Below are 23,443 nucleotides of genomic sequence, written 5' to 3'. Positions count from 1 at the left end.
CCAAGAGGTGTGGATGGAACAACGCAAGAAAAAGACAACAAGACATCAGATATTGAGGGGGGGAAAACAGTAACTGAGGTTTTGTTATTAATAAGTCAACTAACCAAGGCTCCGTATGTCTATGGTGATGTCTACATGTCCATGTTCTGAACTGTGGTACATGGCTTCTTTCAGGGCTTTCAGTTTGGCCTTCCCTGTTCGCATTAGGTCTGTCTCAGATGAACTTCTTCCCTCCAGCTCTGACCCTTCTGCCAGAATCTCTTCTAGGGATAAGACGTCTCCTTTACCTTTCTGTGTGTGTGACAGCAGCTTCCGAAAGACATTTCTGGAAGAAACAAGCAAAATCAAACAAAGTTTAATACTTTTACTGATGTTACTTTTCAATGAATGCACATCTTCCGTTATGCTGCACAGTTTGACTATAAAAGCAAAACACTGATAAAAACATGCCTGGTTTCGGCCATAGTGATGATTTTGAGATCAGTTCACACAATAACTATCGAGTGATTTGCAATAATAAGAAAAAGTCAACAAAGCTATACTTCACATTTAAATGTGATGTGATTGTCTAACAGTTGTGAGAACAACAAAATCTGCTAAAACATCAGCACTTTTGTCACAGAATGTTAATTTGTGTAATGACCAACAAAAACACCTTCCATGTGTTAATTTCATGGTCCTTTAAACTGCTGAGTAGATGAGTTTGTGGAGTGTATGGTATGTCATTTATAGTGCATACCGAGAAGGCGCGACAATGAGTGAGGGTGTGTGCAGCTGACTCATCCGTAGGTGTGCAATGGTGGTTGAACATTTAAGTTAGGTTTTACCATAAAGGTGCATCACCTGTGTCCGTGCGCTGCTGCCAGGCTGTAGGAGTTCATATCTCCCTGCGGCGCAGTAGAGATGCCATTGCGGGACATGGTTCCCAACATGGGGTCGGCCCCCCGCTCCAACAGCAGGCTCACCAGCTCAAAGTTGCCTGAGCATGAAAAGCACATATGCAGATGCGCTCCACAGAACTGAGAATCGACCCGATTATAGAGTCTCTGCCAGCGCTGAGGATAAATTCGCCTTTAAGTCACGAGTCAGCCAAAGATGAGACTGACATTCAGGTGAAGCTGTTAGAAATGGATTGGGAGGAGCAGCTGGATGGAAGTGGGGAAGAGGAGCCACGGTGCTTGCGTATACCTGCAGCAGCAGCCAGCTGCAGCGGGGTCTCAGTGTAGTTCTCCATCCCGTCCTGCAGGGAGCCTTCCACGTTAGCTTTGGCATCCAGAAGCAGCTGCAGAGTTCAGGTGGGGTGACCGAGGAGGACATGATGGGAAGAGAGAGAAAATTATTTAGCTGGGTGACTTTGAGCTTCTCTAACACGTAAGATGCAGTTAATGAATGTTTGATTACTAATTTAGAATACAGGCTGACGTGGAATTAATTGTGCTCTTGTTTCATTTAGAATGGAACTAAAGCCAGCTGCCACTCACTATCTTTAGCCAAATACAAAACAGGCAGACTGTGAGCCAGAGCCAAGAGATGCACTGAGCATCCAAGGATTATTTTATAATTAATAAATTCTCCTGTCCACAGGGGGGAAAAATGCGAAAGCTTCTCAAAGTTCCCCTGAGTTGGACACAATAAATATGAGGTTGAATCATGCTTGCAAAAAGAGAATATGCTTGTTATAAAGGTGGGGCTTTTTTTTTAACGTGAAACAACTTAAACCTCAAAACTCTACAGAAGGCATCATTTAACTATGCATACACATACATTTTTCTTTTTTCTACTTCAAAAGAATCTTACGCATTCACCCATCTCACCATGCGCAGCTATCATGAAACACTACTAACAAGAAACATTTTACAGTGAAAAGCTTGGGAAATTATTTCATGTACCCAGTAGTACATCTCTTTTTAATTCTGAATGGTATTTATTCAAGGGGAGATCAAAATGCCGGTTTAAAGCATTTTCTGTTAAAAGTAAATTACATAATCCCAGTGTGCACATCATTGAGAGGGCAGACTGAATTAGACAAATGTGTTCGATTACAATTAGTCCACTGCGCATGGTTCACCTTTCCATTTACCTAATGGAGCCTGTTCCATTTGCTGGAAATGGAACCCCTTCTTGATCATGTCCAAATAGAAATAAAAAGACAGAAAATGACCGTTGATTGAAGTGAAAATGACGACCAACCATGAGTTGAAGCACAGAGAGAGTCAACAGATGAAAGAGGACATCACTACCTGCACCACAGGCACATGTCCATGTGACACAGCAAAAGTGAGGGGCGTCGCCTGGCGCGTTTCGGGAAAGACTGAGTGGTGCCTGTGCACTGAATTTGGCACCTGGGGAATGGACATCGGGAGCGGGGTAGTTGAAGGAGGGGATGGGGGACATAAAAGGGAGATGAGGGAGAGAGACATGAAGCCATTAAAAACGACGACATGGCCAAGCAAGCACAAGACAAGCTATTGCAGGGAGGACAAAAAGCGCTTCGGGAGCACCTGGAGTAATCATCTAAGAGGCCTGGGGCGGCAGAGGACAACCTGTCAACATGCTGACCTTCTAATGAACACAATAAATTGATCTGTCTAGTTAGGCCTCATCCAAATGGATTTTCTCTGATCCGTCGTCCCTCCACTGTGGTTTCTCCGACAGGGCTTCGACCTACCTCAGGGTTATCTCTCGGGTGTGGGGAGAATGTAACAAATCAAAGTGAGGTTCTTGATGCCAATGAGCACACATTTTCCACAGTTGAGAATGTGTGATGAGATAAAAATAATTTAACATAATTAGCGGATCAATTAAAGGCTAAGTGATGCATAAATTGCACTTAGCATGTCTTTGTGCTTTGGCCGAGTGTCAGTGAACTGCAAATCAAAGCTGCGCGATGGCTGATGATGCATGTTGCTGAGGTGATAATGGGCACAATCAACTTGATGTTGTCTCAGACATCTTTTTCTATGGATTCTGTGTGACCTTCCCTAATCTAAAGGACATCACTGTCTCCCCCTTTTAAATCAGCACAATCAAACAATAACCAAAATAAAGTGAAGGCTTTGTTACTGAAGTAAATTATTCAATATGCATTTAAGTTGGTTTGCCTGCACATTCAAAAGAGCCCAATGGCCAGGCCGGCATGTGGGGTTAACAACATGGGCTGTAACTCCAGGTTTGAAAAACTCCTCCGATTGTCCCTTGTTTGTTTTAAGCCAATGTAGAGGTCCCATTTTGGGTCACATATTCAAAATAATTTTTTGACAGCGAAATGAGAGGGAAAAAAAACAGTAAAGAACGTTGTGGACAGAAAGTAAATAATGTTCATTATTTTTTTTAATGATGTATTCGGAAATACAATCACTATTATGGTGATTTTAGTTAGCAGTAATGTACAAGTGCACGACCCAACATAAAGTGTATTACAGTGGCACCTCTACTTATGAAATTAATTGGTTCTGGAAGAAATGTCTTCACAAGAAAATTTTGTAAGTAGAGACGCGTTTTCCATGTAAATGACCTAATCCGTTCCAAGCCCACCAAAATTCAGACATTGTTTTCTAAAGCATAAAAATGCATCAAAATATGGAACAAATTAATGTTACAAATTAGATTATTGCGCAATGTAAAAAATAAAGAATATAGTAAAGAATAAAAATGAGGGTTATTTAACTTTTAACTGTGTCCTCATCTTCTTTTGCCCTCTTTAGTTCATGTTCTCTCTCAGGAGTGTTTTTTGCCTGGCGTTTTGTAAAGAACTGAGCAAAGGACGTTTGCTTTTGTCGGCTTTTAACAATCCTTCGAAAATGCCCAAGGCAAACATCAGCAGAGTGAGTGATCGCCGGACTGGTGAACACTTTTTTCTGGGGATTCACATTTATGTAAAACTATCGGAACACCTCATGGCCCAAGAGGCGAATGACGAGGATGCTGCATAAACACACATCTATTGATCTACATGCATAGATACATACCGGATAGAGGTCCCTCTTAGCCAATGGGATGCCAGGATGATGATCAGGAATAGCCAATGGCAGAGCAGCTTTAAGTATGTTGCGTTCAGAAAACTGCGAAGCAACGCATACTGTATTTTTACCTTTCGTATCTTGAAATTTCTTTCGGAACTAGAGGCAATAATTTCTTGTTGAGGTGTTTCGCAAGTTGAAAATTTCGTATGAAGAGATGTTCGTAAGTAGAGGTACCACTGTATATCCAACACAAATGATATATAAGCTTGATTCCGATATTTAGCTACATGAGTGAAAAAAAAGAAAAAAAAACACCTCTCAGCTTATGCGGTAGAGTGCAGCGTTAGAACACAAGCACAATAATAAAGACGTTGTGAAATTATTACCTCTCTGTCGGTGTCCATAAAAACAGAACATTTTAAGTGGGATCCCACCATTTTAGGCAATATATTTTCGCAACTCTTGCACTGGAATTACGTTACCTAATGGTGTGTCCACTCAGGACAATCATTCCCTGATGATCATGAGTGCTTAAACAATAAACAGTACAATGCATGGAAAGGAAAATGAGAGAGATGAGGATCACTAAGTCTGTTTTTCTCTACTTGCTGCACCATACCTGTATACATTGAGATAGAGGGTTCTTACACAACAACGCCTTTCATGTCTTGGTACCCTGGAACATGCTATTCTCACTACAATACATAATTCAGTATTGCTGGCTCACATTTTTTTTTTGCTGTTGACCTTGAAATACCTTTGATGTATTACAGCCAAAACACTAACCTCACTGGTAATATTTGCTCCAGCATCCAGCAGCATCTGCACCATGGCCTCGTCTCCACGGACACAAGCATACATGAGTGGGGTCATCCCCTGCATGAGCACAAGCACCGAACACAAGCGCACAGCTGTGTCATATCTGAAGGTAACGCTGTCCTTTCAACATAACATCACATGCACACTTTCTTTTGGCTGCACAAGTCAGAATGGTCATTCTAAAGTGCCAGAAATGTAGCCTCGTGTTGATAAGATTTCTGAGGGGCTGGTAGAGTGGGAGCAACTTCAGATAAATTAATTTGTGCTTTTGTAATGATTTGGACAGCATTGTAGAGAGTGGAGCGAGCATGTCTGCCAAACAATCAGGGAAACTAGCTTGGGCTTTCCTGTATGGAATTAATTTGTTGACGTTGTGCATATGTGGTCCTCCACTTTCCTCCTCTATAAGGTTAATTGAAGACTCTCAATTGTTCATATAGGGTTGAATGCGAGTGTAAATGTTTGCTTGTCTAAATGCAACCAGTCTAGGGTGAACCCTGCCCAAAGTTGGCTGGAATATGCTCCAGCTCAGTCATAACCTTGGACAGGATAAACCTTGAATAGATGGATCTGAATCAAATATTGCAAACATCATCCATCAATCCTGAGCACCGCTTATCCTGTCCAGTGTCATGGGGAGCTGGACACTCAGCCAACTGATTTATTGCAAAATGTGGACTGCACCCTGGATCTGTCGCCAGTCATGCAACCAAGATGTCTATTGCATTAAAAACACTGACTACATACATTTTTTCAAAATTCCTGATCAATTTCCATATACATTGCACCCAAATTCTGGTAGTTACCAGCTCATCTACGGTGTCTGAAAGTTTTAAGGGAAAAAGAAAATCACTTCACATCATCTGTACTTTGCCTCTGGACCAAGGTTCATTCTTTTTTCCAAGATACAACCCTGGCACTTGACTGTGCTCTAATAAACTGCGGTGGTGTAGCAATTCATCATAAGGAGATTTTTCTTTCTACATTTTGACTCTGATAGAGTTCTTTTATTAGATTTCTTTAGAATGTTATTAGTTGCACAGCAGTGGACCCACCATAAACTATAAGCCATATAGGTACAGAAATGTTGTGGCCTTACACCAGGGGTGTGTGTATAGTATTAGATTAATTTTCATTTTAGGCCTCTATACACTCATGGTCTCCCTGAGAAGATTGGACCACAACAAATCTTCTCACAAGCTTTTGTCACGCATTCCAATGAAAACCAAGGTCAAACTTTTTGGCCATAATTCCTAAAGATATGTTTGCCGCAGGGGTAACCGACAGGGGGTGGCAGCATTTGTTTTCAAGAGGAACGAGGGACTTACAACAAGGTGGAGGAAATTATGAACAGTTTGAAATAGCAGTCAGCGTTTGCATAAAACTTTCTGGCTTCAGCTAGAAAGAAAAAAATAAACGTCATGAAAAGCCTGCTAGAACCGATGAACTCTATTTGGAGGGATTTTTAATGGCGGCAGGTGTGTGCTCACTTCCATTTGAATGTGATTACTTAATTCTGACTCTAGCCATATCCCAATTTATAAGAGAGTGTGCACAATTGTGCAATCACATTATTTTGTTTTTGTTTTTTTTAGTTCCCTTCCTGAAAGAATTTCAAGGAGTTGTACATCTTGTAGGTCATATTCAGGGTGGGAATTTTTATTTTCTTGGGCTCATTTTATTGTATGAGATAGTAGCATTTCATCAGAGGTCTGGAGACTTATTTTATCTACTGTATTTTGCATGTCTGCATAATAATCAAGATGAAGCAGCCGCCGTTTACTTTTGTTCCACAGGCAGTGTGACAACTTTCTGTGCACATTCAGCAAGTGTTAATGTGCTTGAACATAAATGATTGAAGTGAGCTGCCTGTCTCTAACCTGCTCACTCATGCTGTTGATACCATCCGGCCCCAGCAGGTTGACAGCCTGCTTCACCAAGTCTGTGCGTCCACAGCTGAGCATATGGAAGCCCAGGTTCTGCAGGAGCTTTGCCTCGGTTGAGGCAGCATCCAGTTTCCTTGAGGCGCTGAAGCAGTCATCCGTTCTGAAGGCCAAAGCGCACCAAGTGAGTTAGGTGGATGTTTTGATGTGCACAACGTGCAACTGATCACCCAAAACACAAAGTTTAAATTTTTTACAAAACCATACAAGCAAAATAATTCCTTGCTGAGATGAGTTGAGTTTTGGAAGGTGTGTGTGCATGTGTGTGTGAGTGCATGCATGCATGAATGTGTGTGCATTGTGAAGCCTAAAGGACTGCAGCTGTACCGGAGCTGGCGGGGCTCGCAGTCCACTCCAGGCAGCAGCAGCCTGGCAGCCTGCCGAACATCATCGCTGTCCACAGAGAAGCTCCGTCTGTGCTCAGTGTGAACAACAGCCACACGCACCCACTCCATCAGAGGCGGTAGCACCATGAACGGCCTGTGGGGGGAGATCGAAACACATGTGGCATCAGCAAGTGTGCAATAGACGTTTTTTTATATATATTTTTTTAAATCCACCTCAGATACAATTTGCATATGTTATCTTAGCTCGATTGCCCAACGAGATAGTACTTTCGTAAAAGATGACCCCTGCCAAGTAAATGGAATTAAAGACTGACTGCATCTGAAAGAATTGCATGAACATTATAGGGTATAGCTCATGCTGACACATATTATCCACCCAGCGGCTAAAAAGATCTTTCATAAATGTTCATGATTTGGCATTTTCATACAAAGTCAAAGCAGAAAAAAAATGTGATTCGCTCAACTTGGAATTCATCCATCCATCCCTTTTCTATACCGTTTGTCCTCATTAGAGCTGAGCTCGAGGCCTTTCCCAGTTGACTTTGAAGAGTTTATCGGGCTACAACCGGCAATGGTAGGCAATTTCTTTAGTCCACAGGTGTCAAATTCAAGATTTGCCATGCCACGTCATTTTATGTCGCTTATAAAAGCAAATTATTTGTATCAGCTTAATGTTTCCTGCTACAATACCACTATTGCACATTGCCTTCACTTTTAAAAATACAGAGACATTGCAAGCATTATTTGTGACCAATCCCTATTTTAAGATAAATGTAATAAGATTTGCTGGCCTCTGATTTCGAAACCATCCATCCATTTTCCGATGCGCTTTATCCTCACAAGGGTCACGGGGGTTGCTGGAGCCTATCCCAGCTGTCTTCAGTCAGTCGGTGGGCGACACCCTGAACCGGTTGCCAGCCAATCGCAGAATAGTACATGTTGCCAATATATAATGCATTAAGATTCCTTGAATTACCACAGTATAATACGTTGTTGTGGTACATTCTTGATTCGTGCTTGGATTACACAACCACAAGAAAACACTGTCATCGAAGCCAAACAAGCAGATGGAGTGCATCTTTCACACATGCCAGCATACTGAGTTGTAAGGTGGTAAGGGTGTACTTGTTAGCAGTCCTGCTGAGACAGATGCAGGAAATGACAACCATATGGCTGATCCTGACCCCAGTGTTTCCACTGTTTAAGATGAGGAGTATCCCTGAATTCAATAATGCAACACACACACTGACACATGGAAGGGATCTTATTCATGCAGTTGAAAATATGCACATTGTACGTATGAATGGCATAAATCGCTTTATTAATCCTAGAGGTAAACACATCCTCGGATTTTACTGCAGTGATATCACTGAAAATACGCAAGCATGGTTCTCTGCATTTCGACCTTCACTGATGTACCAACAGCATGTTATGCATACCAATATGCACTTTTTCCACTTTGGCAAGTAAATGAGCTGTCACCAAAACATGTTCCAAACATGGCAAGTCCCTCCAGCTATGCCTAATTACATTACCGGTACATTCATTTTGCATTCTAAAAACAGAATTTATGTTCATGAGGCATGTGTTCAATGCGGCCATTAGAGGGTACACGTGATTATTTGGTTATTGAATGTTTCATCTCAAATCGGGAAATAAGTATTATTGTGAATGTTATAGCACCAACATATATTATTTGATATAAGTATGTTTTGTGCACTGATTGATACGCAGGGCGTGAACTATCTTCAGGCTCTCATATGGTGATTGCTATTAACCTTTTGAAGAAACTTGGTGTGCTGCCTTAAGGTTTAAAACTGGAATATTAAGAGGGTAAACGATACATGTAGAGAGCTTGGTGTGCAAGTGGTACAAACCTGTCAATGGTTGTTATTTAATCACTTGTATGTGCCTCTCTGAGTTCAGAGGTATCATTGACCTTTCATATATCCAAGCAGAGCCATTTAAATTTTGCTAGCCTCATTAAAAAAAATGCAGAATGCTTGGAATGCTGTGAAAGCCATTCATTTGTTCAAATTGCTTCCCAGATGTTGAAAGATCAGTGTTTTTAAGTTCCACAGAGCTGTGACTAAATGTGCAACATTGTTACAATCACCGTGATCATTTTTCAAACTAACACAGTTGAATAAATGTTAAACTGAGTAAAAGTGTTGGTGAGATTACACATACTATTTTGAGCTCTTAGGTTGTTCATAATTTATTTAGTCAATGAAAATTCATTTAATATAAATATGTTAATAATTGAATTCTTTGCACTAACACAAAGAAAATTGGTCTTATTGTGAGTGTACTGGCCGGACCCACTTGAGATCAGATTAGGCTGTATTCGGCCCCCAGACCAAAACGACTTTAACACCCCTGCTCTTCAGATATCACTTATTTTGAAAAGGTCTAAATCAAGTAGGGCTCTCCCTAGCGGTTAAACCTAATCTAGGCCTAAATCAAGGATAGTGAACTCTGGTGTTTGAATTTTTAGAATTGCCAATATTCATGCCAATTATGAAGCCGTTTATCAAGCCAGTTGTCATGGAATTCAATTCATTTAACCTTATACCTTTCATTACACCCATTATATCATAAGTGCCTATTTCCACCCCACTGTTCTTTCCTCTTAAAACATGTCACCGCTCCACATGTCATGATCGAGCACAGCTTTACTAAATAAAGAGAGGCACTGCTAATGTGTTTAATATGAGAAAACCACAAGTGACATTGTGTGTGTGTGTGTTTTTTTTAAACAAATGTCGTGAATGAAGATTCTAATTGGACATCCAAAAGACCCGCATCAGCTGAAAGCAAAAATGCCCGTTGCCCACAGTGACGGCCTGCTCACACTCAACGCCATTCTTGCATCACACCATGCACAATGCTGCCAGCTGACGTAGTTTTCCGCGCCATTGCAGACTCTGTGCACAGCTCAAGATACTGTCAAAATGCCAAAAGATAACAATATACTGTACATTTGACCTTCAACCAGTGGCGGTTCTGGGGGGGGCCAGCGGGGGGCAGTGCCCCTGTAGCACCGATTCTGACCCCCCCCGTCGCCCCCCCTCCGAGCGCAGATTACGCAGTCGTGCCGAGTCGCCGACGCGAAAGGTGGAACCAAAGTGCGTGATTTAACATTCTAGTCGGACCCTTTAGTGCGCTGCGCCATTTAAAAATGAGCGGGAAAATGAGAAGCAGTCCGCAGAGAAGGAAATTACCACGACACGAGTGCTATTTGCGTGTGTGTGCGCGCGCGTGTGTGTGTGCGTGTTTGTGTGTGTGTGTGCGCGTGTTTGTGCGTGTGTGTGTGTGTGTGCGCGTGTTTGTGTGTGCGTGTGTGTGCGTGTGTGTGTGTGCGCGCGCGCGTGTGTGTGTGTGCGTGCGTGTGTGTGTGTGTGCATGTGTAACTTTTTTAGTCTCCCTTTTTATTTTAATTTTTATTTAACAGGATCAATATATAAGACATTGCCTTTTAAAATTTGGATAATTATATGCATGTAAAACATCTAGCTTCAGTGTATTTGCAATGTTTGTCCCCGGCGGGCTGGTACCATATCATCCCCTGGCTTGAATATTCTCAACAGATGGACACGGCGTATTGTTACGCTTGCAGACATTTTAGCCCTCCTAATACTGTTTTTTTCTCATCACTGTAATGTTATGACTACAATTTCAAAGTCTGAAGAAATAAAAAGTCAAATAAGATTTAGAATCTGTCTTTTTAGCCCTGGGTTGAATGTGCCACCCCCCCCCCCCCCCCCATCAAAACCCCTGGCCCCAGCCCGGCCCCCTCAGTGAAATTGATCCAGAACCGCCCCTGCCTTCAACCATTTACGAAGACTGTCTTGTGCCCCTCGTTATCCCCTGAGACAATTATTACTTGGATGTAAATGACTTGTTCAGAAACAAGCAAGCAATTGAAATAACATGAAATCACTGCCAGAGCCTTACATCATTCTGACATACTGAGGATACTGCTACTGCAGCATCAATCAATACTGACTGCATTTGCCTGCTGCAATGACTCCTTCATGCAACTCTTCAGGTCATTTAAAGGACTTATTCTGTTTTTTTAAAGTTACTTTTAATAGCTATTCTATGAGTGCTTGGGAATCTGGTTGGGCACTGCGGGAGGAGGTTAAGGAGGTAGAAGTAAATACAATCTCAGTTAGCAGAGTTGCATAAGCAATGTGGAGTGACAAAGGAGTATTACCTGTGGATTGTACACACTGTATGCTGAGGTGAGAGGGGTGCATACTTTCTGCAGGGGTGTAAATTGTAACTCCGAGAAAAGTCCCCCAGCAGTTGTCTGCTGTTGAAATATGATGCTGGTGATCATCAAGGATACATTTTGTTTACTCGACACAAGATGGGAAGCAGCAGGAATTGGACAGATAAATCAATAAATATCAGCCCCTATGGGGGTGGTTCATTAAAAACGTGTCTGCAATAGCTAGATTTTTTTTTAAATCTGAATGTGTGACAAATAAAAATGAATATTTAATGAGACAATTTACTTCACTGGGAAGATTTTGCCATAACAGCAACAGTGATTCTGACCATCTGTTTAATAATCAGGATATGGAGTCTTTGTTCTGTTTCGGTTTGTTTCCATTTTCCTTGATAAAGTGCATGTGGTTGTTATTGTAATACTGTATCTTAAAAAGACTAAACTGAAGAGAACTGAATTTCACAGCAGAACCCACAGAGTTAAACTTGGTTAAACATTTACTAAAATAACAAGAACTTGGACCAAACAGCAGGCTCCCGAAGCGTTTTGTTGTACAACGTGACATGTGGATCAACCACACTGTGTTTACACAAGTCATTGAAGTCCAAAACACACTAGTTGCATCTTATTGGGGAAGGTACAGTTTCACACAAATCATCATGTGTGCCACTACACAGGGAGGAAGAACAAAGTGAATATTTAGGCTTGACACGATCAAGATTATGGAGCCGAGACCCGATCAACAATTGAAGGAGGAATGACCCCTGCTGCTTGACAGTTTTTTCAACGATTGTTCGACAGGACCTAAATTTAGATTTTTCATTCTACAAGTTCTTAAAATGACTTTAACATTACAGCGTTTTCACGACCTTACGACACACTGTATTAAAAGTCGTAGTGTCAGTTACGGGTGATATTTTTGTATCTAACACATACACAAGACGCATTCTTTTATTGGATGCAGGAATGGTAAAACGTACGCAATCTTAAAAAAAAAAAAAAACTGACGTATGCATGTACTGTAGTGTTTTTAAAAAGGCACCGGGAGCAAAACTGAGTTTGGTTGTACTTTATTGAAGTACCGGTATTTAACGTTATTTTTTGATCAATCCTCAACCTCAAATCCATCAAGGTCCTAATCTTCTGCATCCGAAATGAACAGCTGGGCAAGTTCACAATCAAACATGCCAGGTTCCCTCGCGTGATTGTCAGAGTAAATCTCGTTGCCGTGCAGCTCCTCAGAAATGATGTCGGCTTTTACGAAAGCTCGAACAACAGCACAAGGAGACATGTTAGCACAAGGATCCACAATCCAATTACAATTTGCGGCGTAACTTGCCCGGCAGTGCCACTCAGTCTTAGTAAAGTTGCGCTCGCCGCTCGCAACTTCACTTGGGCCATTTCTGTCCATTAGCATGGCAACCAAGCACAACGGTAAAAGCCGACTTCACGTGCCCCGTTGTGCGTATCGCTAGCGGGCTGGTTGCCTTCTTCTCTCCAGTGTGGTTCACCGGGATGTCAAAAGTGAACGGCACTTCATCCAGGTTGGTGATGTGGTTGGGCTGGATATGTTTGTTGGCAATCTTTTGTTGTCTTTCAAAATGCAAAGTATGCTTGTCCCACATCACTTGCCGTAGTCCAAGCGGGTTTGTGGGGACTGATTGAGAGAACAGTCGATCATGGCATCAGTCAGTCAAGCGTACCCCTCATCGAAGTCACACAACAACATTCACAGATTTTGGAACTTTGTGCACATGGCCACCCGCATTATTAGACGTGCTGTCCATTTTGGAGAAAATGTAAGACTTTTAAGTGTGTATTTTGGCCATGAAAATATGGTACTCAATTAGCCTGTCTTTTTGCATCATATGTTAGCATTTAAGTTGTGGCCTTTTGTTCGACAAAATTAGATGGGTTGGTTCAAAATGTATGCATTTAAATATATAATTTTTGATTCTCTTTTGTGTGCTATTTTTGTAGAGAACTAGGCGTGACAAATAAACAGCTTGAAAGAGCATGCTTTGAACTGTGCGAGCAAATGATGAACGAATGTGTTTTAATAAGTTTGGGAGGGACAAAATTAGATTAAAAAAATATTTTATGGTCTTTCTATGTTAGGTGTTCATTATTATGGATGCATCTGAAATGTATGCCCCAAGATAAACTGAGGTACAGTGATAACTCGCTCTAACGCGGTTCACTTTCCGCGGCTTCGCTGTTTCACGGATTTTTTTTTTTGTGCAGTTTTTTAAATGCTTTTAACCCTTTAAATCAGAACGTGCCGGCGGCGCCGCGTGTCGACAGTACAGTATTTCCAAAAACTATTATAGTTATTTGTTGAAAACGTTTGGGGGGGTTTTCTTTGTAATTGGGCCTGAAAACAGGTTTTGGTCTTTGATTTCATTGTATATATAGTTAAGTATTGTACAATAACTGTAAAAAAAATAAAGTTCACTAACTCGCGGATTTCACTTATCACTGGTTCTTTTCGGAACATAACCCCCGCAATAAACGAGGGATTACTCTATACTGTAACATTAACCCACCTTCGTGAATGGTGATTCCCCATGAACAAAGAAAAAAGAGATGCAGAAAAAAAAACACCCGCCAAAACATAGAAACTATCCTATATCGTGAATAGTCCCTATCTAGCTTGACAACAAGTTTGTTTCGATTGTTCATTTACGTAACTTTGCCGTTTTGCATCTTACCTCTCAGTTTGTAAGGGAACTTTTGATGGCTCCACGTTGGGGTTCTCCCACTCCATCTGGGGGCAGTGCATGAAGTAACACAATGTGTAGATGGCCTCGGGGGCCCAGTGTATCACTGCGCTCTTCTGGTGGATGGGTGTCCCGTTGTTGTGGTTCTTGGTGTACAGTGGCTGGAGGTAGTGCATAGCTCGTGACACCATGTCACCTACACATCATACCCAACACATTCACACCATGGAGGGTGGGGTGGGGGGGTAACAAAAAAGGACACAAGCCATTAGGGTTCAGTTCAGTTTAGTATATGTTTCTTTTTAGTGTATAACTGGCCTTCATTTTCTTCCAATTTGCATCCTGTTCACTTTCGAACTACCGGTACATTGATTTACAGTGTTTTCCAGTATATTCCAAAGGAGAACAATTCTTTTATCTGTGAGCCATTTGCATTTGAAGAGTCTACCAGTTAGTCCCAATAGAAAAGACGTGAAATTACAAGGTAAAATTATGGACTTATAAAAGGCAACAAGAAATACTTTTTCACACAACAATGCTGGCATTCCAAACTGCGTAAAACAGTATTCAACAAACAAACATTGATGATTACCACAAGGAAGCTTATTCTGTGCCAATTACGATTAGTCAGCAAATGCTTTCCCAGGTAAAAATGCTGAAATTATTTTTAAATCTGATCTTAATATTCTTATCAACAAATAACAGGCATAGCCTGCTGCTAAATGAAACCCATTGTCATTGCTTTACCGTTATCATTTTTGCTGCATTTCCATTTTGCTGTAAAATGATAGTGTGCATGTCTAAATAAATTCACGTTCCTGTTTATGTGTTCTGAGTGCATGCGTGCGTGTGGGCGCATGAGTATAATAGCACAGTTACAAACTCTTGATTACACAGACATAGCCTTTGTTGAGTTCTGAAATTGTGCTATTTGGTTCCGCCCAGGTGTCCATTTAGCCTCAAAGTGAGCGAGGAGTGTGAAATGGACGCCTGAATGAGGCTGGAGCATTTGGCAATGAAGCTGTCTATCTCCTTCAAGAGCAGCAAGGACCGCGACTGGACATCACCAGCTTGTGAGTCGAGGAACTGGAAATAAGCATTGTGTGCAGACCTCTCTGTTGTCATCTCAAAAAAGTTAAAGGTGCAACAACAGTGTGTTTTCCTGAGCCTTTTATAGCATTTCAGCCTCAATACAACACTTTTTAACTCTACCTACTGGCTCTAGCTATCCATTTATTGGTATCTATTTACCAATTTATCTATTGATCTCTATCTATTTACCATCCATCCATCCATCCATTTTCTAAACCGCTTTATCCTCACAAGGGTCGCGGGGGGGGGGGGGGGGGGTGCTGGAGCCTATCTCAGCTGTCTTCAGGCAGTAGGCGGGGGACACCCTGAACCGGTTGCCAGCCACTCGCAGGGCACACAGAGATGAACAACCATCCGCACTCACACTCACACTCACACTGTGGGACAATTTAGAGTGTTGAATCAGCCTGCTATGCATGTTTTTTTGAATGTGGGAGGAAACCGGAGTACCCGGAGAAAACCCACGCAGGCCCGGGGAGAACATGCAAACTCCACACAAGAAGGCTGGAGCCAGGATCGAAGCCACAACCTATGCACTGTGAGATCGACGCGCTAACCACTGGATCACCGGGCCTCCCTTATCTATTTACCAATCCATCTATATGTATCTGTCAGATGTCTGGACAGAATGAGGATTCCAAAATCATAGACACAGATCAGAAGTTTCGCTCAAAAGGATATTTATTAACAAAAACACAAGACCGACAAAGTACAATGAATCATGCTGGTAGCAAAGAACCAGGAAATGGGGAGACCAAACAAAAAGTGTTTGCAAAAGGCAAGGAACGAGATAAAGGTAAATTGCATGTCAGCTAAAAGGACAAGAGCATCCAATACACGGTGAACTCAAACAGAGAATACATAAGGAATACTTACAAGAACCAAAATACTGTACTATGAACAAAGGAGGAAAAATGTCGAGGGGTGTTTAGAAAATCAAGCACTTGGAGACAGAGTCATGAGCAAGGCTAATAATCCGACAGTCGGTTGTCGGCATGGCCTGGCTTTTAAGGTAAGGTAACAGGTAATGAGGCCAGATTCGAGAGAGGTGTGACTTGTGAGTGAAGGCCCACTCACCATCTAGAGACTGAAACAAAAAGCAAACAGTACAGGATCATGACGGTATCTCTCTTATCTATCCATCCATCCATCTACCGACTGACCGATCGACCTACCTACCTACCAACTTGGTATTATACCTCAAATGAATTGTCTACCTCTTTATCAAATTGCTTCACCGCTGCCATTTTACAGTGTAATCTCCACAAAACATCTGTAGTTCAATTTTCTTTGAGAGGCTACTCCCTCCTCCTGACATGCAGTTATTCTCTTTCATTAAAAGTCAACAAAGCCCTCAGAGCAGAGGCTCATAGGACAAGAGCACAGACAGTGAAGCTCTACCTTCACACTACACTGGCTTGTTTTGTTTATGGAAACCAATAAAGCAGTGGAAACTAATAGAATAATGTATATGCTGTCATACGCGCTCCCGGTATGTTCACTAAATTCATTATCATACATTTTTACAAGGATAGAACAGTTAAGACCAGAGTGACACCATTTTGTTTGGCATGACTGAGTGATTTCTCCCTCAGTGTTAATGACATCTGTAGGTATGATAACATGGTTTCAATTCAAATATGCTAATACGGCCTTTGGCAGAAGAGAAAATTAAAAAGAGGCAATTTGAAAGTAATGCTCCACAAGAGAGCGAAATGCCAGTGACTCCCTGAGCAGGATGCAAATTTGACAGCAGAGGAGTATCTCATTTTAAAGCGTCTTCCAAACAAATCACAATCATCTCATTTTATTTTTTCCCCTGCATCTTGCCTTCTTTCAAATAGAGATTGTGACAGCCCTATCGATGACAGCTATGCTTCACTCACAGTTATTCTTGTTGTGTATTTACAAAACACAGTTATTTATGGATCCCCCCAGTGAAGATGACATTACCTCTGGACAGGGCTCTCCTATTATCCACCAGCCGCTGACTTGTGTTGCCCTTGTCAACATATGATGAGTCCATGCTCGACCTCATCAATATAGAATGGATGGAAGGCCCTCAGTGGTTCCCCCACTAACTGTTTACTATCCCGATGAAGCAACATAATGAAAATAATGAAAAGGTTCCTTTTGGCGAATTATTGTTTTTATCTGTATCTGTTTTAGCCCAAGTATATGTACTTTTCAAAAATAAAAACACTTTTTTGTTTCTTTACTTTATTTGCCTTTTATTTAACCTACAAATGTGTCAGATCATTTTGCCTGACCCTGTGTGTGTGTGTGTGTGTGTGTGTGTGTGTGTGTGTGGCTCAAAATAATTCTATTTAATGACACAGCAACTCCTGATGATTCATTTCTGCTTAAGATGCACATTCATACGCACACACAGGGGTTGTACAGTGGCAGATTTACTAATGTAGCGGGGCAATATTTGGGCAGAGCTGAACGCTGCCACGATCATATTAGCCTGTCCGTCAGTAATGTCAGCCAACACAAATGTGAAAAGTTTAAAGCAACAAGATGAGCATATTTGACCTGAAAATCACAGCTTGAAAATGATTTTGCTGCCAGACTGGGGCACAATAACAAGAGTTGCACTTATATTACTGTATTATTCATTGGTGTATTGTGTTGAGTGCTTGCACAAATGTTGTGGGATGCCAAAATTGGCTGATTGTAGAGAAGCAGATTGAGAGCGGTAGTGACAGTGACACATCCATCCATCCATCCATCCTTTTTCTAATTCGCTTATCCTCACAAGGGTCGCGGGCGTGCTGGAGCCGATCCCAGCTGTCCTCGGGCAGTAAGGGGGGCACACCCTGAACTGTTTGCCAGCTAATCGCAGGGCACACATAGACGAACAACCATTCCCGCTCACAATCACACCTCGGGACAATTTGGAATGCCCAATCAATGACAGTGACACAGTCAGAGATTTAACACAATAATAATAATAATAATAATACATTTTATTTATAAGAGCTTTTCAAGACACCCAAGGACACTTTACAATAACAAAAAACACAAAACAATACGGGTTGAGCAGCGGCAGCAATGTTCCTCATTGTAGTTGCAGTTCGTTGTAGTGCACAACACTGAGGTGTGTTTAATATACTTTGTGTGTTTAATATTTTTTTAACCGAGGGGCAACACATTAGAAAACCCTGTCAGTGCTGCAAAACAGTTTCATAGCACGACAAACTACAGTCACAATAATATGTATGCAGAAGGAATCACTCACTGAGTTCAGAGATGCTGCCCACTCGTGTGGCCAGTAAGCACTGTTCAACAGAGCGCAGTTCAGACTGGCTGTAGGCGTTTCCCTCGCCATTCTTTCCTGTTCGCTGCTGCTGCAGAGTCAGACCCTCAGGTAGACTGAGCACACCTGAAAGAGAGAAAGAGTAAGAAAGTAAGTGAAGTTGTCAAAAAAACAAACAAAGAGAAATAGCATTGTTCTAGTGTAGAAATGGTGGTCTGTAAGTTTACATACATTGAAAAAATAAATCATTTTTGGGCTTAATTTTTGTGGATGTGAACGTGAAAAAAACCCCATCCCGATGACACTTTCACTCAAAGCAGTGTTAATGTAGTGGCAGAAAGTTTGGTATATACTGTATTTCAGGTGAACCCAATGTTGGGAGTGGAAAGTGTAAACACCATCTTTGAATATTAGATATGCAAAATAATTTGAATAAACAATGTCATACATAACAGACATAAAATAAGACTGCATCTAAGGTGTCAAATAATAGTAAAAAAAAGTTATATGATAGCATAGAGATAGTTATATGATTATGTTTTCCACTATGATGACATTATTCCCAATTTTGATATCATAATTTACACATATTTTGTCCTCTGGATGAGTGTTTCAGTCCACAGGAAGTTTCCTCAGCTACTGCATTTGATATAGAAAACTAATTCCAAAGAAGTTGGGACTTTGTGTTAAACATAAATAAAACAGAATACAATAATTTGCAACCTATATTTAATTGAATATACTGTACTCCAAATACAAGATGTTTAATGTTCAAACTGATAAAGTTTAGGATGTTAGAATTTTATGACTGCAACATGTTCCAAAAAAGCTGCGACAGGTGGCAAAAAAAGACAGAGAATTGGAATCAGATAAAAATGCTTGAGCATTTGCTGTAGCTGATCAAATTACAGCCATCGGACTCATGAAGCTCAGGCTCAACTGATTGACATGAAAGACACCAATTCACCTGAATTTGCTTGAAATCACATTTGGCTAAAAAAAAATAAAAAAATCATTCAGAAAAAAAGTATCCATTTTCTAGTACGTTGACCAAAAGCACCCCCTCGTTCATGTTTTTTGATTGTTGTTTCATGTTTTTTTCTCCTTTTTTTTAAAAATTTTTTTAAATGGCGGTTCTGGGGGGGGGGGGGGGGCAACGGGGGCCAGTGCCCCTGTAGCACCGATTCTGGCCCCCCCTGTGGCCCCCCCTCCGAGCGCAGATTACGCAGTCGTGCCGAGTCGCCGACGCGAAAGGTGGAACCAAAGTGCGTGATTTAACATTCTAGTCGGACCCTTTAGTGCGCTGCGCCACTTAAAAATGAGCGGGAAAATGAGAAGCAGTCCGCAGAGAAGGAAATTACCACGACACGAGTGCTATTTGCGTGTGTGCGCGCGTGTGTGTGTGTGTGTGTGTGTGCACGTGTTTGTGTGCGTGTGTGTGTGTGTGTGTGCGCGCGCGCGTGTGTGTGTGTGCGTGCGTGTGTGTGTGTGTGCGTGTGTAACTTTTTTAGTCTCCCTTTTTATTTTAATTTTTATTTAACAGGATCAATATATAAGACATTGCCTTTTAAAATTTGGATAATTATATGCATGTAAAACATCTAGCTTCAGTGTATTTGCAATTTTTGTCCCCGGCAGGCTGGTACCATATCATCCCCTGGCTTGAATGTTCTCAACAGATGGACACGGCGTATTGTTACGCTTGCAGACATTTTAGCCCTCCCAATACTGTTTTTTTCTCATCACTGTAATGTTATGACTACAATTTCAAAGTCTGAAGAAATAAAAAGTCAAATAAGATTTCGAATCTGTCTTTTTAGCCCTGGGTTGAATGTGCCCCCCCATCAAAACCCCTGGCCCCAGCCCGGCCCCCTCAGTGAAATTGATCCAGAACCGCCCCTGCCTGCAGGATCAACAGTAGCAAAAAAAAAAAAAAAGATTCCAATAAACTGCTGGTGGGGCAGATTGATGACCCACAGCCATTTAAGACTATCTGCTCTCAATATGCCAATCTGGCACAAATGCCCCAAGGTGCAGTGCGCATTCTGCTCACTGATAATAACCAGGTATTTAGCATATCCAAAGCGCAAAGCAGCTGCTAAGCGAGCATTCGACCAGAGAGATGACACCCACTGACGATGTGCAACAAAGAACAAGAGACACTACCATCTGCTTCAAGTGTCAGGTGTCTTTGAACAACTACATATTGGATCCAAATATCCCAGCCAAGTCTGAAAGATCAATGACTGAGAAAAGCATGAAAGAAAAGTAGCAATTCTTCAGGATCCGCAAAACACCCTTTCTGTTTTGTTAGTTTTTAAAGGTAAAGATCAAGTAAATCCATCCATTTTAAACAACGGGGGGCACCTTGAACTTTCCTCACTGCCACATTCTTCTTCAATATTTATATAGCACAGTGGCTGCATGGCCTGTGGCGAACAGTGGTGCTGTGAGCAATTGCCCTACTCCCAACAACCGTATGCTCACTATTCTCCATTAATGATCAAGACAAGGTTGACAGGAATGTCATTAGTATGTCATTATTTGGCCTGGTGTTCATTTTGTAATGTTTAAAATAACAAATGTAATTATAGTGGAACCTAAATTCCATGAAGCTTATACAATTTTTAAATCCAACAAATCTTTGTGAAGTATGCCATAAATGTCACATACAATGTGACAAAAATATAACCATAACAGCCTCTCGTTGGTTTTAACTCGACATGCATTTTGCTTTTTAGATGTACAGTATAATTCTAGACAACAAGTCATCATTCACAAGTCGCAGTGCTGAGTTTGTGTTATAAGCTTGTCTTGCGAGTTGCCAGCTAGATTGGCTTGCGAGCTCCCAGCTCGCTGGCACATGCTTGTCACGTTCTCAACAGGTCGAGCAGAACACATTTGTTATGTTTTCATTTCAAGCTTATTGAGAAGGTTAAAAAATTAATTTATGAGGAGAATTGAACTTAATGACTGTGAGAAATGGCATTGCCCGTACAGTTAAACAAGGTTTTATAGCAGTGACAGTATTCCATCCATCCATTTCCCAATCCGCTTATCCTCACGAGGGTCGCGGGGGGCTGCTGGATCCAGGGACGTGCGGTCAGGGGAGGCAGGTGAGGCAGAGCCTCACGTCTGAATGCGCATTGCATTGCGCAATCATCACAAACTGGGTTGATACATGCAACTGGCTCGTGCTGCTTGCTGTATGACAAATATAATGTTTAGCCAATTGAATAAGCTATCCTTTTTGCTTTATATATTTGTAAATGTGACACTAAAGAAGTCAGTGCCTCACCAACCATGAACCTCACCGCACGCCACTGGCTGGATCCTATCCCAGCTGTCTTCGGGCAGTAGCCGGGGTACACCCTGAACTGGTTGCCAGTCAATAGCAGGACACACATGGACGAACTACCATTCACGCTCACAATCACACCTAGGCACAATTTAGAGTGTTCTATCAACCTGCCATACATGTTTTAGGAATGTGGGAGGAGACCGGAGTACCCGGAGAAAACCCATGCTAGCACGGGGAGAACATGCAAATTCCACACAGGAAGGCCGAAGCCGGAATCGAAGCCTGCACCTCTGCACTGTGACGTGGACGTGCTAAGCAGTCGACCACCGTGCAGCTCTGACAGTACAGGTATTCCAAATCCGATTAATTTCAATGGTAACATCCATTCATTTCATGCAGCGCTTGTCATAATTAGGGTTGCAGGTGAGCTGGAGACTATCCCAGCTAACTTTGGCAAGAGGAAGTATCATCCCTGGACTTGTCGCTAATTATTGTTCGGGCACACATTGATAAACAACCATTCACACCTGCAATATGTACAATTTTGAGTCTTAAAAAAACTATTATGCATGCTTTTGGAGTGTGTGAGAAACCCATTGCACCCAGAAAAAAAAAAACCCACACACAAGTAGCGGGGGAACATTCAAACTCCCGAAAGGAAACGCATAACTCACAACTGAGGCAGACATGCTAACGACTAACTCACTGTGCTGCCCTCAGGGCAAACATTTGCTTTTACCGGAGACAAATTCTTTGTGTGTTCTACATACTCAACGGCAATGAGGTCAATAAAGATGATTCTGATTCTGATTCTGATTCTTTAAGAATAAACAAATCAGAGGTCGACCAGGATCATAGAAGAGATTTTATTCAACTGCCATCCTAGTGGTGAAAAAGATACCTCACTGACAATCTTTATTAAAACTGATTATTATTTGTTGAAGGTGTCGCATAAAACATTGATGTTTTAATGTCCTGTCACCAAATAATCATAGTACAATAATAATACATTATAGGGTCTCTGAAGTGCCCGGTCACCCATCAAGTGAAAAATTAAATAGCCAAGTAACAAAAATGCTCCAGAGAGCGAGCTGTTTTGCACTACAGGGTAACAAAAGGGTAATGGCAACATGTATGATTTGCAAATCAAAGATAAGAGGTGGGGATTATGAATAAATTAAGCAGTGGTGGCATCACGCAAGGTAAGTAGAGGTATGGCACAGACTGCTTTGTTAATGCTGAGAGATGTTGTAATGTCTCCTTTAGGAAGAATTTCTGATACAGCTCTTGTATTTCATCTTATTGGATTGGATTGGATTGGATTGGATACAACTTTATTGTCCAATCCAATGGCACACTTAAAGATAACAAAGCGATTGTTCATGTCATTCATGAATAAATCGGCAAAATTAAATGTGAAAATAGGAGCATTTAGTTGTTCAGCTCCTTCGCTTTAGTTGGGGGGCAAAACGATGAGGGGCAGAACTGACAGTGAATTGCTGAATGCTCTTCGGGTGGACTGAGGCAAGGTGACTCAGTGGGTCTCCTAATGCGCAGTACTGTGTGCCCTCATGGAGTCACTGAAGGAGCGCTTACATGCCGGTCAGCCAACGTCTGTGTGCATTTGCACCATGAGATGTGTTGTCAGTATCTTACGTCCTGGTTGTCAGCATCTGTTCAACAGAGCTCCCTCTGTCTCATGGGAAGATGCACAAGATATTAGTGGGGAGCCATGATCAGACTAATGTTGTATCAAACTT

The 23,443-nt window shown here is 41.6% G+C and overlaps 1 protein-coding gene across 2 annotated transcripts in view; it reads right to left on the bottom strand.

Moving 5' to 3' along the window:
- The window catches only part of abtb3b (ankyrin repeat and BTB domain containing 3b), an 83,381-nt gene that overhangs the window by 4,585 nt on the left and 55,353 nt on the right, over nucleotides 1–23,443 (bottom strand). The window contains exons 2-10 of one of the 2 annotated variants that reach the window (XM_086109725.1): nucleotides 18,365–18,508; nucleotides 14,020–14,224; nucleotides 7,052–7,204; nucleotides 6,662–6,827; nucleotides 4,749–4,838; nucleotides 2,241–2,342; nucleotides 1,189–1,282; nucleotides 844–979; nucleotides 105–325 (exon numbers count right to left, since the gene is read on the bottom strand). In XM_086109725.1, the coding sequence (XP_085965851.1) occupies nucleotides 105–325; nucleotides 844–979; nucleotides 1,189–1,282; nucleotides 2,241–2,342; nucleotides 4,749–4,838; nucleotides 6,662–6,827; nucleotides 7,052–7,204; nucleotides 14,020–14,224; nucleotides 18,365–18,508 (1,311 nt within the window). The remainder of the gene's footprint in view (nucleotides 1–104; nucleotides 326–843; nucleotides 980–1,188; nucleotides 1,283–2,240; nucleotides 2,343–4,748; nucleotides 4,839–6,661; nucleotides 6,828–7,051; nucleotides 7,205–14,019; nucleotides 14,225–18,364; nucleotides 18,509–23,443) is intronic. The other variant, XM_086109726.1, reaches the window with a different exon arrangement.

This window comes from Hippocampus guttulatus, chromosome 4 (assembly GCF_054856545.1).
Source record: "Hippocampus guttulatus isolate MCC_2025c chromosome 4, RoL_Hgut_1.0, whole genome shotgun sequence".
NCBI classification, from domain to species: domain Eukaryota; kingdom Metazoa; phylum Chordata; class Actinopteri; order Syngnathiformes; family Syngnathidae; genus Hippocampus; species Hippocampus guttulatus.
This window is presented reverse-complemented; position numbering and strand designations above follow the sequence as displayed.